Source organism: Gallinula chloropus, assembly GCF_964237585.1.
Source record: "Gallinula chloropus genome assembly, chromosome: Z".
In the NCBI taxonomy this organism is placed as follows: domain Eukaryota; kingdom Metazoa; phylum Chordata; class Aves; order Gruiformes; family Rallidae; genus Gallinula; species Gallinula chloropus.
In genome coordinates, this window is record NC_140089.1 from 90,162,082 (window position 1) to 90,179,601 (window position 17,520).

At 46.7% G+C, this 17,520-nt stretch overlaps 1 protein-coding gene across 1 annotated transcript; it reads right to left on the bottom strand.

Moving 5' to 3' along the window:
* Positions 1 to 572: 572 nt before the first annotated feature.
* CPLX4 (complexin 4) lies at positions 573 to 12,069 on the bottom strand (the record flags this gene model as incomplete). The annotated part of the gene is made up of 3 exons (XM_084279008.1): positions 573 to 800; positions 8,749 to 8,836; positions 11,903 to 12,069. 3 exons carry the CDS (start codon positions 12,067 to 12,069, stop codon positions 573 to 575), a joined length of 483 nt encoding a protein of 160 aa, XP_084135134.1.
* Positions 12,070 to 17,520: the final 5,451 nt, after the last annotated feature.

Below are 17,520 nucleotides of genomic sequence, written 5' to 3' on the forward strand. Positions count from 1 at the left end.
AAATGAATATTTTTACTTGATTGGCGGAGACAGAAAGAGAGAAAGAGAGACTGATAAACCTGTAGGAAGGTGCTGCATGCATTCCCTTGCAAATTAGTTCTCAGGCTAGCTCCTGGACAGCTTACAACATCCTTCGCTTCATAGACTGAGCCCCTCAGGAGTAGCATGGCACACATCAGCCACGCACAAGGGCTGCGTGGGCTATCACACATGGTCACTGCTGTGACATTTAATAGCATTTTGATCACTGATGGAAAAATGGAAAAAAGGCACATTTTTTCCCCAATATTATCTTTATTTAAGCCTTTCCCTTCCCACCCCCCCCCCCATGGGGAAAAATGTTATGTTAGAATATGAGAAACAGTTCCAAGTTCACACTAAGTAGTCAGCACATAAATTTGGATGTCAGATGCCCCTCCTCAGTGTTTTGAAGTCTCTCTCTCTCTCTCTCTCTCACTTTTCTATATTTAAATTTAACACTATAGAGATAAGCGCATCCCTCTGCCAGCCCTCCCTCTGCAGCCCTGGTGGGACACGCCTGGATCCACCACCCTGGGAGGGTGGTCTCTCCTCTACATCACAGAACATTTCTGCTCAGCAGCCTGTTTCATTTCGGTGAAGGTGGCTTGTGCCTTTTCTTTGATTGCATCCATGTCCATATTCTGGATGTTCTGCAGCTGTCCCAGGATAGAGTCCTTGTCCTCTTCCTCTACCTGGTCTTCTGCCACCATCTTCTGAAGGTCTTCTGGCAAACCCACGTCATCTCCAGCCATCTGTATTTGATTCTCATCCAGTTCACTCTGATAAAAAAAGCAGAGAGTAAGAACAGTATGTGAGAGAGTTTTTGCGTCCCCAGGGTCTGCTGCTGGGTCTCCTGTTGGTTGGTTGGTTTGTTTGTTTGGGGGAACCACCGACACACATGTGGAGATCTTCAGCCAATGTTTTCAGACACAGTGTATGAGTTCAGGGGCTCAATTGGCCCCCGTTCAAGTGCTGTGGTTTTTCAGACACTGAATTGTAGTTCTTCGAAGGGTTTCCATAGCATTAAGTCACCATTATAGAAAGCTTTGCAATGCGTGTAGATACGGCAGAAAACCCACCATAAGGCATCTGTGCCCACCCAAGACACTGCAGTACACTGCCTAGGCTGTCGTCTGCTGTGTGACTTGGTTGATGATGCAATAGCATTAGGAAAACTCTGTGGCTGCCGTTCCCCTATTCATTTGGTGGTGGGTATTTCTAGATATCACCACTAAACTGGAGCTTTCCTGAAGAAAGATGCATTCATCTTAGGACAGAGTTACTGGAGAAAAGGTCTCCATCTTCCCCAAACCACATCCAAACCATGTCTCAAACTTTGGTTGGCATCTCAGAGCTGCGAGGAAGGGCAGGGGCTGCTCGGCTGCAGTGCTGGTAAGTGGAGTAATAGGAGGACTTGGACAACAAAAGCATGGATGGAGGTTGGGTGTGAGTCTGAGGAAGGAAAAGGAGACAGGGCAAGGAACTGGTTAAGCAATTACAAGAGCTGAGAGGCAGTAAGTGCTACACACACTTGCTTCCTGCCTGCCCGCTGGAACGCTGTGTCAGTGGGGCTATGTCAATTCTTCAAACAATGGTGATTTTGTTCATATTTTGTGGTGGGTTCTGATGGATCCAGAGCTCAGAAGAACAAGTTATTTTGACACAGTTCACACATCAAAGATAAGCATTAATGCCTCATTACATCTCCAAAATGAAGCATGACAGCAGCAAAGGCCTGATATGAATGAGCAGCACCGCTGTCAGCAGGAGGTGGTTCTGAGAGTGAGAGGGGTCTTGGATTTGCATGAATGAATGCAGGAATGAATGGGAGGACGTATGTGAGCAATGTCTGTGTGGTTTCAGGCCCTAGGAAGGACAGGCAGATGGGGATGCATGACTGCATAGCCCCTGTTTACAGCCACATATATATATATATATTTGCAATAACCATTCCTCCCTTTAACCCCATCTCTGCCTGTATCTTTTATGTATGCATGGAGCATACATGAAAGATGATCATGATCGTGATCGTTACTGCTTGGTGGCTGATTTGGGCGAGGGTGGCTCAACCCCTTTGCCTAAGGGTGGCTGCTATTGGATCTGTGGGAGATAGAAACAACACCCCAATCAGCAGACGCATTCTTTATTGCTTGTGTAGCAGGAACAATAGGCATTAAGCTTTTAATCAGCAAGTGCTGGCTATCAGAGGAATGGCCCCTTTTGAAATTCTCCCCAGTAGCAGTAGAGGATAGTAAAGAAAGTCACCGTGTTTGTTACTGAGAAAGTCCCCTGAGGAGACAATCACTCATGGTCTTTCCTTTGGAGGTTTTTACAGCTGAATTCATCATCACTGCTCATGACTGTACGTTCCCTAGAGAGACACCCATACATTGGGCAACGAGAACAACCGTCAGCACATTCTTGCACCAAAGGCCCCTGTCCTACTGAAGCCTGAGATGTGATGCGCAACACAGTTTGGGGCATTCAGAGCGCTCTCTGACCAAAAAAGAATGTATCCAGATGTAGTCCAAAGCAGCACAGCTCTGCCCAAGCCACCTCCCTCTACCCACCTGGTGTTTAGCCTGCAGCATGTTCCATATGTATGCCCTCTTCTCTTTCTTCTAAACTTTGACAGATCTGGTCCTTTTAACTTGGATTCAAAATGGAAATGTAGCACTAAGTGTCTGATTTTTACCTGTTTTTTGTTGGGTTGTTGTTATTTTTTAAGCCTGGTGGAAACAATATAAGCTTGTTTTCTCACCAGGAGAGATCAGAAGTTTTTCCCACGGGATGCTCTTAAAGTCAAGCTCATGCTGCAAGTGTCCGAGCACAGAGCCTACAGCTCCAGTCATTCCATCTGAGAGTCAGGACCAGAACCGTGGTGCTGGAGAAGCAGTGTGCCGTCAGTGTGAGCAGGGTGTGAAGGTCCCTACTGAACCAGCACACACAGGGAGGGGGGAGCAGCTCTTGCCCCAGGGACAGTGGCACTACCCTGCACCAGGATGCACCCAGCCCAAACTATAGAGAGCTCCCAAACCAAGCAAGCCTCGTGGACAGGACATCTGGGGCCAGAAAGCCCCTCTGGACACCAGTGGGACTGCCTGAATGTTCTTTCTCTTGATGACTTCACTCCCCATGGTCTTCAGGTCTCTGCAAGCATTCAGCCACCTTTATAGGACCTCTGAGAACACAGAAGCAACATCTATTCTAGTAAATTACAGATGCCTGGCACTGGTCTCTTGCCCCAAGGCCAGCTGGCCTGGAACAAACCCACTGCGATGCTATTGAACTCTTTCGCCCCGCCGCGCAGGGTGGTCCCATCCAACTGCCTCTTGGGAATGCCTGTCCTAGCTCCCAGACTGGCCCTGGGAACTGCTTGGGAGAGTGCCCAGGCCAAAACTGGGTCAGACGCTATTCTGACAATTCAATAGGCGAGAGAGTCCTAGTGCCTGGTAATATTCTTTGACCCTGATCGTGCATCTGATGTGGTCGGACTCGGATCTGTGCTGTTACAGGTGCAATATAACACAGAGTTCTCCATGCATACATGGTACACAGGTGTAAGCGGAAAATGGGCAGTTTAAACTTCTGTTTATATGAAGTCCGATTGCCAACAAAAGAGATCAAAGTTCACAGGCTAATCCACAGGGGAGACAAACTGTTCCAGCACCCCTGTGTGACGTACTGCTGTCCTTATGGCCAACTTACCCTCATACCCATGCCTATGTGCAGAGGTCCTTGAGGAGCTGAATCCAGACCCACGATTCATCGCCTGCAATGCACCAGTTACAGAGTCAAGGGTTCATCTTGCCTGGATCTGTGCATAGGATTGTGGAGATACAGCAGCCCCAGGCTGACCTGCACCATCCAAGGGCAGCAGGATCCTCGGAAATAGGTACAAACTGGTTGGAACCAGCAGCCTCCCCACCCTGCAAGCACCCCCTTGTGCCATCCCTGCATAGGGATGGCAGCTCAGAGCATAGGGAAGGTGTGCAGAAACTGCTCAGTCCCCCAGCTGTCAGGGCCTTGTGGGTACCTTCATGCCACTGTCCAAATGGGCTTCAGTGAGAACCCCGTCTCCTCAGGGTCCAGAAACCCTGTTTCATCTCCTGCTGGCCCCCAGTCTTGCCCTAAGCTGCACCCCAGCCGTGCCTGTGCCAAGGTGGTCCCCTGCTGAGCCCAGCAAACTGACTGGTTTTTCAGGATGGACCGTGCTTTGCCTTCCCTGTCGCTGGACCCTGCTGCCAGCCCCAGCACCATCTGCTGTGTTCAAAGCCTGCAGGGCTGTGCCTGTGGATGAGGGGTCCCCCATTGTCCTGGCCAGGCCCTTCCTGGGGAGCCATCCTGATCCCACTGCCTCCTGACATCTGCTTTCCCAATGACTTCATTTTTGTGCAGTGGATCCACTGCTGTTTCACTCTGGTCTACTAAGAAAACATTTAACTCAGCAAAAGAATTCTTCAAGCTTTGCAAATACTTGTTTTCAGATACTTGTCTGAAGCCTGTACGTGCTAAAGAGCTTCTCCTGAGAGAAACTTCCCTTTCTGGCAGGTCAATAGGCATCCCTGTGGCACAGCAAGAGCGTGCGGAAGGGCTGCGCGCAGTACCGCATCCTTCGACTCTGGAACTAACCGTGCTACTCATTAAATCAAGTCTTCACAATATTCCATCACAGCACAATAGAGCAAGAGCTGTTCAAGATTACATGACTACGTGTCCCTTTGATGGCAAGAAGCTCTCCTTTTTAATGCCTTTAGCAGCACTTGTTACTGAAAAGACACCTGATTGCATCTGAATACTCTTCCCCTCTAAATACCAGCGAACAAAAATACACCCTGCTGTTCAGTAACCGAGAATCTTGCAGAGCAATGCCTGCAGAAGGGCTTTGACTAGGGGAAGGGATCCACCTGCCTGGAGCAGATGGCATAGTCCCTTCCTGAGGTGACAGAAATTCATATCTTGCACCACCACCGCCCCCAACATTTGAACAGCAGCACTGATGCAACAACACTGACAGAGAGCGGTGGCATTTGAGGCAGCACTGTGGATATACGTGCAGATTGGTGATGTGAAAGGGGTGGTGGGGCCCATGGGGAGAGATTGCCATGCTCCAGGTGAGGTCTTTGGACAGGTTGGACTGGCCTGTGATAAGATGCTCCTCTTCTGCATCACAGACACCACCACATCCAGCCCCTGTGTTTAGACCTTGCAGAAGCTAATTGATTACTGGATCACAGCTTAGGAAAAAAGGCAATAAGTGAATAAAAGAGGTCAGTGGGTTTGGGTCTTTTTTTTTTTGTAGGTGTGGGTTTTCTTAGTTTTTTGTTGGGTGTTGTTTTGTTTTAAAATTAAGACACGTATGTACTTCTATATATATGTATCTCTCTCTCTAAACATCTTGTATGGAGGTGATGCATTGAATGGAAGATGGAAAAACCGTCCATAGATCAAATATCTCATGGCTGCATCCTTCTGATGACAAACCGAAGTTGACAATTCTGTTAATAGGATTAGGTTCATTAAGGGACTGCTTTCTCTTATAAATCTGTCCCAGATAGCACGGAGCTTTAGCACTCACACTGAAAAGGGGGCCCCGCTTAGTTCTGAACTTCATGCTTTCATTTGCAGTGCATGCTAGTGATTGATACTGGTAATATTCAGGGTTTCTGTCCCATAACATCAGGGGCTTTGTCCCTGAAACAGCTTTCATTTTTCAAAATAATTGAAGTGTTATCACAGGTCTGAGAACTTTCTGCTGCCATCATGTTGCACCACAGAGTTGAGTTTTTTTCAGAGGCATGGGGTGTGCAGGTAATAATTTCATTTTCTTCCTGATATAACACAAGTTTTCATAAGGGCTGATGAAAGGAAAGCAGACCTCCACCCACAAAATGCTATATAGGTAGGTGCAGGAAAGCATATCCTGCAAAATGTACTTGCAAGTGTTGCAACCCAGCAAAGCTGAGCACAAGCTTAACATCCTCTTTGCTGGCTTTCTGCTCTCTCCTACCTCACAGGCAAACCTTCTGCTGCTATTACTGGAATTTGGTCCCAAAGGGCACTTTGTGTACACCAAAGCCACGATCCTGCCAGAGATGGGACAGATCACCATAGCATGCTCTGGGGCACTATGAGGCGGCAGCGCACTCGTCGGACGTCGGCCAGGGGTGATGGTGGAGACCTGAACACCATCGCAGAGCTGAGGAAAGCAACAGGGATGAGAGACTTTCAAACCCAGAGACACTCAGTTCCACTGGCTGTTTGTTGAGAGCTGGGCACAGAAGTGTCCCTCGGGCTTTGAAACAGCCACCTTTTCAGGATTTAAAGATTGCAGAGTGTGGTGAGGCCGTGGGGAAACGCTGCTCAGTAGCTGCCTCAGCATACGCCTCCAAATGGAAAGCAGGGCCTAATGATATTTTACTGCTCAGCTGCTAATTAAAACACTGGTGTTTAGAGATTTAGCCCTACAATCCAATCAACCACTTAAAATCTTGTACTTCATTTTTTTGCATAATTAATCTTTCTGTAATTAAAGTTGCCCTCAGGATGTTTTCCTCTGTCTTGTCTTGTCACTATGCTGAGCACCCGTGGCCCCAAACAAATCGCATATTGCGACCGATGAATACAAAGAGCATTGTGGATAATCTGCCCTTGCTTCTCCTCTGATACACGACACCAATCATACACAGAGCTAACATACATCCCTGGTTCTCCACGCACATCCCTTTCTCTTCCAGACAGATACTCTCTCTGGAGGCAATCTGAAGCTGTGGGGCGTTTAGGCCTGCGGATGCTAGGCCGCAGCTGCCAGTGAGTGCCAACAATCCCCTCACACATCTGCTGCTGGAACAAACGTCACCCTGCACATACACCAGAGCCTGTGCTGGCACAGGCAATATGTGCAGCCTGTCCATTGCAGCCTGTCTGTTAGTCTGAAGTGAGTTCTGTAAAACCACATCCACTTTGAATTTGCTTACAAAAGCTGTGCTCAGGACCAACATGTTTGAAAAGCACGGAGAGGAAGATCAATTGGGATTTCCCCACAGCACATTTTTCCACCCAGTACCTGTCTCAAAACATTCTGCCATACTTTTTGAAGATGGCACCTCTCTCTCTCTCTCTCAGAAGGCCAGTTAGCCAGGTTTAGGTTGCAACCCCCATGTTTTCAAAGGTAGAGAAAAAACGGTTTTCATCCCTGATTATGACTGGGCCCTGCCTGCCCGGGTAAATGCAGGCTGCGTAATTCTATCTATGTCACAAGGCTGAGCCACTTTTCCTCCAAATGGTAATTTGCTTCAAGGGTTCAAGCAGATTAAGAGTGGTGCAGTTTTATGAACACGGCACTAGAGGGCCTTTGATGGCTCAGGGTTACAGAAAAGGTCAAACTAACACTCTAAGAAAAAATATATACACGATTTACAATCATGTTTACATTACAGAATTACTTTGAGTCTGAGTCACTTTGTTTTGCTTGACTTGTTGGGTCCTGTCCTGGCATTCCTGATGTATCAGTGGGAAATATTTGAAAAAGTTCAGGAGAGATGGCTGCAACTATTTTAGTTGTCAGCTGTGCTTGCCACAGAAAACCCATAAACATTCAATGATATTGCTCGCAGGTTCTCAGACCACACCACAGAGCAGGGACCCCGTCTTTTAGTGAAATGTATCTCAGTGTCTCCTCTCTGGAGGCTGGGTGGTACCAAAGAGGCCACTGAAACACAAAGAAGCCCGTGTCTTCCTGTGGCAGGTGAAGCAGCGAGCCCTGAGCTCTGCTGGCTGCAGGAGACGGGCTGACAAACAGAGAGAGTGCAGATCAGACCGTCCTAATGCGGTCTGCAAAGGGAAACCACCGGAGAACTCCGGGTAACAGCCGTTATCTCCAGGAGGCATTTGCTCAAGTTTTCAGCGAGTTGCTGAGGCCACATTTGACATAACCCTACACAAGGGATGTCTTAACAAAGCTGGAAAACCAAATCTCTCTGGAGATCTTTTACAAGCACTGAAGGAGTGACCAGGCCAAGAACATCCAAACCAACCTAAGGCTAGGTATTCCTTGGGAGAGCTCCCATGACCTTTTAACAGTCTGTGAAGAAGGAGCCTGTGTGAACCTGAGCCTCCAAAGACTTTGCAGAAATAAGCTTTTTTCACGTACAGACCCGAGTCTGGGGACGGACACAATCCAGGTTTCAGCAGAGGGAAGACTCCCATTGGTATCACAGGCTGGGGGAACACACGGGCTACATGTCTGTGTTGGAGTCGGGGGAAGCAGCTCTTCAACTTTCCCCCTTTTCACAAGAATGACTGGAGAACTCTGCAAACAGTGCAGAGTAACACAGTGTATTAGACTAAACCAAAAAATGTGAGAGGTCGGAACACGAAGTCAACTCACCTTATGCACATACCTAATAGAATAATTCAGTAAGTCCAAGAAACAAAGATCCCACTGTCTTCTCACAAGGGTCTGAACCAGATTACACAATCTCTGGAACCACTGGAAGGTGACCCAACTCCACATTAAACACCTGTTCAGAAGTTTGGATAGGTGAGGCTAGAAATGCCTCATTCTCCTTCCATTGATGGCAGAGTTCCTGAATGGCTTGCTTGGGTTGAGTACTACAATTTTTTAGCAGCAAAATTTAGGCAAGATGGATTCTTTACCTTCCTCCATCTTAATTAATCAGAAAAACACTGGAAAGAACTAGGTGAGATCACAAACTACAGGCTTACCTTAGGGAGTCTGTACTTTTCTCTCAGGTGAACCCTCAGGCAGGCTCGCTCTGCTTTTTTCTGGGCAAACGCTGCATCTCTTTCCATCCTGCAAATCAGAAAAAATGTTTCTTCAAGATACTAATAAAATGCAGTCTTCTGTGCTGACCCAGCTGCATGGCTGCAGAAAGCTACGTGCGGGAGTCATTCCCAAAGTTATGGAACTTGCCCAGAGAAGCAGTATCAGTAATGCCATGCTAAGAGGCCAGACCTCTGCCTCAACCTCGTGTTCAAGACAGTTCCCTTGAGTCCTGCAAGGAATGAAGGATACGCCGATGCTCCTCATCTAGAGTTTGCACCTGAGCTAGCTGCCATCGCTCCCTGTAACAGTGACCAAGTTCATTATACAGAACAGAGGAACAGCCTAGGCCTTGCTTATTTCATTGGGGCACTTAGAGACTCAGCTAGCTGCCTTCAAAAGCTCCTGTTCAGCAAACATGACCTTCTCATCCTATAAATGCACCCCACACACACAACATAATCCCCTCCCCCAACAGCAGAATGGTCTTTTGGTGTCAGACCAGAAGTTTACTTATCCTAGAGACCCATCTCCAACAACAGGCACTAGTGGGCACTTAGAGAAAGAATTTAGAGTGGAAGATAAGCATCCTGTACTAAAAACACCCAGCTTCCAAAAATCAGCAGTGGAGCTGGAAATCTACGCTACACCATTGTCTTTAATAGCCCAGCATGGCCTCTGTCACCTATGATGGTCCCAGTCCTTTCTGTATCCTGTTATTGTTTCAGAGCATCCTATGGCAATTAATTCCACAGCTTCCCTGTGGGGACAAACGCTTCTTTTAACTGTGACTTTATAAAATGCTTTCATTAGATTTAAGAACTGGTTGGCCCAATTACTGGTGAGATTTCTTATGTATTTATTTGCAAAATGTGTCTCCTCAAGTGGTTTTGGTACCATTTGATAACACTCACCTTCCTCCCTCTCCCTTTAATTTTTTTCCCCAGAAGCACTGTCATGGAAATTCTATGGCAACATTTATTTTGTTCACATAAAATATGTTTATTAACATAAAAGCTACTTGCAAGACAAAACGTTATTTTTCCTCTGCTTCCACAGATGAGTTTTGGGGTTTCTGTCTCTCTGAAAAAGAGAAAAAAAGCAAACACCACACACCCAGAAAGAAGAGATTGATGTTAACTGGAAGCCGTCTTAAGCCTCTTGAAGCCTGTCAGTGAGGGGAAGATTTATTTTTTTCCCAGCTCTTCTGGCATACCTTCCCTCTCTATCTCAACCTTCCTCTCCTGTTGCCTCAGAGGAGCCGCCAGCAGCCACAGCCAGCCCCTGGATCCACTCCTGACCCAGCACTACTTGTCCCTTTAGGCATCCTGCAAGGCTGCAGGGCAGATTTGAGCTCCTTGCTTGTGCTGGCATCGCAGGACGACCTGGCAAAACCTACTCAGCAGCTTCCTGCCATTGCCTGGGCACCCGTGTCCAGCCCAACCTTACACCCTTCTGTTCCATGGGACCAAGTCACTCCCTGAGGCACAAAGCTTCGTGGGAGCAGGGAACAGTGCCAGTCACGAGTAGCACAAAGCGGTGCTCCCTCCTAGCCTACACTCTCGGGGTGCTGGAAGCAAACTCTATGTGGCCATACTGGAGGCTGCCAACACAAGCCACCTCTTTGTTCCACGTGGTACACACTTTCCTGGGAAACAGCAACCTGGGCTTTTGTGTGCACTTAACAGCAACAAGTCCCAAACCGACCCCAGAACCTGAGAAGCCCCTGAAGCCAGGATGGTCACACATCAAAGGCCAAACTCTGCCCGCATGTGACTGCCACGAGGCACAGCTTCTTCTCCGACCTCCACTCTTGTACAGCCAAAAACTGGGTAAAACCCAGAACACCCTGGAGCAGACGCTTTCCCCTGACACAGATTTCTGACACGTTACTCAGCCACACCAGCCTGCACTGCCCTCAGCTAACTTCCTTCTCTTTGACAGTGCTTCATGTGTTCCTATCGTCATTTCAAGGTGTGCTTTGAGAGGTACTCCTGCACTGCTCCCTTGGTGTAGCTTGGCATGTAATGGACACGTACCGTACTTGAAATAATTCCCTTCCCAAACATCTGCCCTCTCCCAGGAACCCCCGTTTTGCTTCTCGGCTTCAATAAAGTTCCTTCCCACTAGCCAGTAGTTGTTTCTCTTCTAAACATCCCCTGGCAAAATGCACAGCAAAACATTCTGCGTTTTACCCCAAACCAAGAGATACCTATTTGAGGTTTGGTGGTAGAAATGGCTGCTGCTAAATACAGCCCTAGATACCTCAAATTCCGTCAGTCATTAACCTTTCACCTATAATCATCTTACACGAAGGATTTACACAACCATTATGTAATTGACCATTAGAGGGACAGATGCATCTGAGATTTAAAAGTCAATTGTTTTATTTATAATTGTGCATGATTTGGACTCCTGCACAGTGAGTCTTTTATTTTACCTCTGTTTTGATAGTTAAAAACAGTGAGAGGCAAAGGTGATAATTACAGATGAAATAAAATGAAATTTAATCAGCTGGAAAGTTCTGCTTTACTTAGTGGATCTTAGAAAACATAACTGAAAATGCAACCACAAAAAATAACTATCTTAAGACTTTTCTCTAGGTAAACATCGTCCGTTTGACACAGTACTCACTACTTTTCACGTGTGCCACAATACATGTGGACAAATAAAAGATTATGGATTGAAAGTGGACTCCACATGGAGTTGTAGGAGAACAAATCATGCACATTTCCGATTTACTTTCCACACTACAAGCAGCTTTGTACCTATGCAAAAATTTGATAGATAAAGTCACATCAACCAGGAATGAATCCAGCATATCAAAGTGTGGAGATAGAAGGGAAGCGTAGGAGAGAGTTGCAGGATGGGGGGGAGGAAGGGGAACATAATATTTTATCATTTCCATTTCCAGCTGGTGAACTTTCATGTTGGAAAGTCTCTTTAGCCAAGATTCTTCTGCATAAAGAAAAGGGGGGGGGGGTGTGGGGTGTGGAGGGGAAGGAGCTGAATGTTTGGCTTTTTCTTGGGCTAGTTTATCTGCAGAGAGTTACCGAGAAACAGCCCCATACTGCTAATAAGGGAACAGGTACTCACTTCTCCTCAACCACTTGCTTTTGATATTCCTCATACTCCTCTCTGGTCATTCCTGCAGCTGCTGCTGGATCAGAAGGAGTGCTTTCTTCTTTGCTTTCTTCCCCTCCACCTCCAAGTCCCAAATTCTTTACCTGGTTGCTCAACATACTTTTCATTAGAAAGGCCATCTTCTCAAGGAAAAAGGAGCTACAAGCAAGTGACTACAAGAAAGCCACACCAAACTAAAAATGTTTTCAAACCCAACAATTGTAAGCAAGAGAGTTTCTACAGCCACATCAGCTCTTCAAGGGCACAATGCTAGTGAAACGTGAATGACAAAACCAGTTTGTCAGCCATAATCTGGATTAAAGAGTGAACTCCTTAATATATAGAGGCAGATGGTTCAGATTACTCCCAAAAAATCATTAGATGCAGCTACCTACTTTTTATATTAATACCTTAAGCTAATTGTGCACACACAAAAATCAATTATAGCGTGCAACAGCATTTTTATTTCTTCAGTTCTGAAACTCTCACTTTCACAGTGATGAAAACATTCCCTGGAAACACAAAGGATCTGAATTTAAATCCTGGTTGACTAAATAGCCGTGGTAAAATTGTAAAATTCGGGCTACTGTGCAGAAAACCCTTTTGGATTTACACAATCAAATGAGATTTGAAAACTGGAATTCATTAACATTAAGCAAAACAACCCCAGTCCTTTCTGTCGATGCTGTTTCACGTGGGACAGACAGCACATTGGGTTATTTTTCTTCTCCCACTTTTCATAAGGTTGGTTTGTCTGAGATGAATTGCTGCTATCATTACTTTTCTTTTTCTTCGGTGGAGTAATCACATCTTCCTACTTTATATTCCAGAGTTCATTTCGACTCCCAGACCACCACTTTGGCGCTGCACAGAATACCCAGTGTCAGCACCGGAGGAGCTGACTGATGCTGCACGCTGTAATACGGCCTCGGTACCTGCTGTTCCTGGGTTGCCTGTGCAGCTCCTCATCTTTCAAACTTGTATCCACATCACCAGGGCTGTTTAGGTGAAGGTTCTCAGGATCTGCTACCTACACCAGACTACGTTGGGAAGGAAAGTCATCTGCTAGCTCTCCAAAGTTCATTACATTGGGTTCTGAGCATTGTACTGTGACTGTGTGCACCTTAATGAAACATTCTGTAATTTTGATTATCCAAATGGTTCTCCCAGTACTCGCATAATTTCACTGAGATGGGAGGATTCCAGCTTGCCTAATGCCTTGATCTGTATTAGAGCCTTTCTAATTAAAGCAGACCTGTTACTATTTAAATAATAATTTAAAAAAGGCAAGCAGGACATTCTCTAATCCTGGATTATTAGTGATTAAATGAGAAACCTTACATTTCTTTTTGAAATAGAGAATCTTTGAGAAGCGAGAATTCTGAATCACAAAAAACCTGCATTGGTATACAAATACCTAAAAGCATCTTTCTTAAATTAAAATTTATTTTTATGTAATCACTGTGCACCTTCAGAACTATGCAAAACTCGCAAGAGCTTGTGGGAAGAGTCAACTTGCTACATCTAACATCTAAATTGATTATCAAAACTGAACTGTACTTGCCCAAATGGCTAAAAGCACTGGGATCATAGGCACTGGACAGCTAATCCCAGTTTAAGTGAGAAATGCTGAAATTGAGCAGTCCCTAGCCTGAAGCTGAGTGCAGAAACTTAATTAAGATTCATTATCTGGCAAAATTAAACCCCTAAAGGTCCAGCATTAGTTTTATGCTTAAGGTAAAACTGCTCCTACCTCAGACTTACTTCAGGATGGGCCTGGCAAAGTCAGTCTGACTTTGTGACACCCGGAGATTTCTCCCGTTCAGGCTGCTGCCTCTCTGAGGAGCCTGACAGGCAGAATGGCTGGAGATGTCCCTTATTTCCCATCCTTCCACATTTTGGAGGAGACTGTTTGTTCAGAAGAGCCGATGGCTAGCGGGATGCTGTGAGTCAGCTGTCACTGTGCAGGTGTGCTGGTTCCTCATAGCCTTCTATGATGTCATCACCGGCTGGGTGGATGGAGGGAGAGCAGTGGATGTCATCTACCTTGACTTCAGCAAAGCTTTTGATACTGTCTCCCACAACATCCCGATAACAAAGCTGAGAGAGCACAGGATAGATGAGTGGACAGTGAGGTGGGTTGAAAATTGGCTGTCGGACCAAGCCCAGAGGTGATCAGTGGAGCAGAGTCTGATTGGAGACCTGTGACTAGCGGTGTTCCCCAGGGCTCGGTGTTGGGTCCAGTCCTGTTTAGTATCTTCATTGACGACCTTGATGAGGGAACAGCATCCACCCTCAGCAAGTACCCGATGATACAAAGCTGGGAGGAGTGGCTGACACGCAGGACACTGCGCTGCCATCCAGAGAGACCTGGACAGGCTGGAGAGCTGGGCAGGGAGAAACCAGATGAGGTTCAACAAAAGCAAGTGTAGAGTCTGGCACCTGGGGAGGAACAACCATTTGTATCGGTACAGGCTGGGGGATGACCTGCTGGAGAAGAGCTCAGTGGAGAAGGACCTGGGAGTCCTGGTGGATGACAGAGTGGCCATGAGCCAGCAGTGTGACCTGGTGGCTAAGAGAGCCAATGGGATCCTGGGGTGTATCAGGAGGAGTGTGGCCAGCAGATCAAAGGAGGTGATCCTCCCCATCTGCTCTGCCCTGGTCAGGCCCCACCTGGAGTACTGTGTCCAGTTCTGGGCTCCCTGGTATAAAAAGGACAGGGATCTCCTGGAGAGAGTCCAAAGAAGGGCCACGAAGATGATTAAGGGCCTGGAGCATCTCCCCTATGAGGAGAGGCTGCATAAGCTGGGGCTGTTCAGTCTTGAGAAGAGAAGACTAAGGGGGGATCTAATTAATATCTGTAAGTATCTTAAGCATGGAATGCAGGGGGAATTAGCCAGCCCCTTTTCAGTGGTCTGTGGGGACAGGACAAGGGGCAATGGCTGCAAGTTGGAGCACAGGAAGTTCCACACCAACATGCGGAAGAACTTTTCCCCAGTGAGGGTGACAGAACCCTGGGACAGGCTGCCCAGGGGGTGTGGAGTCTCCTCTGGAGAGATTCAAGACCCATCTGGACGCCTGTCTGTGCAATATGTGCTAGGGAGCCTGCTCTGGCAGGGGGGTTGGACCCGATGATCTCTCAAGGTCCCTTCCAACCCCTGCAATTCTGTGATTCTGTGATTCCAGCAGACTGTAGCACGGCCAATGATGCTACTGCTGTTCCACTGCACACCTGTACCACCAGGTATGCGCTTGTCCCACTGCCCAGCAGTGCTTCTACAGTGAACACCCAGCCTGGAGACAACACGGACAAGCAGAGATGATCACCTGCAACCCTTTTGCCTTCTGCTAAAAGCAGCCCTTGCCTGCTTTGCTCTCATTGGCAAAGTCCTGCAAACAGCCCCGGTGCAGCATCTCTCAGGAGGAGGACAGTCTTCAGGCGAGTATTCCACCTGCTGAGGAGTAGTGGCAACCTCATGACCCACAGCAAGAGCACAGAAGCCCCTCTCTGTAGCCAAATTTAAAGGCAAGAAATCAAAATAAAGGGTTCTTTCTAGAAATTTAATTTAAATACTGCTCCAAGAGCAAGTTTCCCTCTAACTTAAGCAAAATCAAACTCAAAGGCTCGCTACCAGTTTATCTGGTGGAACTGGGCCGTATGAAAACCACCTGACAGTACCCAAACAAGAGAGGCATCTCCAACCCCAGAAGAGAATTCAGCCACAGAACAGGCTAATCATAGAGCAAAATCCAAAAGCCTCCCAGGCAGGCATGCATCCTAACTTCCAGACTTTTCTGGACTATGCTCCCAACACACAGTCATGACAGACAACTCCAACCGTGTCATTCGGAAGTATCCCAGTGTTCGTTGGGAGGACCAAGACTCCCCCCCTCCCTCTAGGCAGAATCACCTTTTGTATAAGTTGGCATACTAGATCATAAGTGCAGAAAGAGAGAAACGAGTATTTTAGGTCTTTCTGAGCTTGAATAGATTCAATTAAAGATTCCTCTCCCTATTAGAGAAATTACTCCTGGCTGGGGGAAGATGATGGTCAGTGAGGGAATTCCTGAGGGAGGTTACCAAACAGTTTACTGTATAGAACAGTAGAAAACACACCAGCAACCAAAAAAAACCCCAAACCAACTGCACAGAGACACAGACTGACTTGGTTGGGGTGGGCACCAAACAGGAGCAGAGTACAGGGGAGGCAGCAGATCGGGGCATCTGAAAAAAAAACTTCAGACACAGAGGCAACCTTCACATCAGAAAAAATGATACTTCATACAATCAAAGCAGCCAGCAAGCAACTTGATTCGCTGCTAAGATTCATAAGGTGACACACAACTTTACATTTGACCCCAAGTGTCTGATACTTAAGCCAAGCCTGACACTCTTTAACACGAACTTTCAGACACGTCTCTTCCTTTTAGGTTAGTCTCTTGCATTAGATGGCCACAGAGGCTGTGCACCCTTCGCACAGCATGACTTGAGGCTGGGCTGAGTGCATCTCAAACCAAGGGCAGCCATCTCTCTCTTCAGCAGGGGCAGAGCCTCAGCCTCTGAATGCTGCTAACACTCCAGGATCAGGCAGGACTGAGCCTGGGTCCCAAAGCACTGAAACTGAGCAGCAGAGGGTAAAGAACACTTCAAATGCACTTGCTTGGATCTCATGGACATGTACCACATTAAAAGGAAAAAGCTTACTAAAAATATGCATCTTTATTCAAATAAGGTTCTCTCTGAACTCCAAGTGTCAATTTACATTAGTCAGAAACAAGCACAGGAAAGTGTCAGCTGCGGGAATTTAAAACAAAACCAACAGAAGATAGGCTTCGGTGTTACAGTCATTGATGCACTGATGAGTGGCAAATTTTCTTCAGACAGGAAGTTAGGCAATTTACAGACCGTATCATGAATTTTACTTTTGAAAGGTTCATGTGTGACCACGTATTTAACATGCCTGACTAGTACCATGAGATTGTCACTGCCAAATACTTGCTACTAATCACCCACACTTCAAATACAAGTACTAGAATTGTTTCCCCCCCTACCATCAAACTGGATTCCAAGGTGTCTTCTCCTCCTAGTCCAAAATCTCACTGGGTAAGCATCAAAACACACAGTCAGTGTTGAGAAGAAACTTGGAAGTAGCCAGCCATAGCGACAGGCTACACTGACTGACAAATACTCTTAAAGTCCAAACTCAGTGCTATCGCTTCAGGAACAGACAGGACAGAATTTGAGGCGGGCAACTGGGAGTTTTCCTGTGATCTGCTGCGAGAACACCAGGCAGTTACAGGAGGTCCAAGGAGAGATGACTGTGAAATGAAGCACGAAGCAAAGTTACCACTTTTTGGATGTTAGACCTCCTGCTCCCTAATACAAAAGCTTTCCAGCCACACTCAGGAGATACATCAGACCTATTAGCAGCACACACAGGAGCTGAGCCTCATGCTGAAGATACAATTGTAGGTTCAAGTTTTCCACAGGGACACCATCCTCAGCCCTCTCTTCTTTCTAGCAAAGACACCAAAGTATGGGCTGCTCCAGCTTTAAAACCAAGTTACGGCTGGGTAAATTCACAGTATGA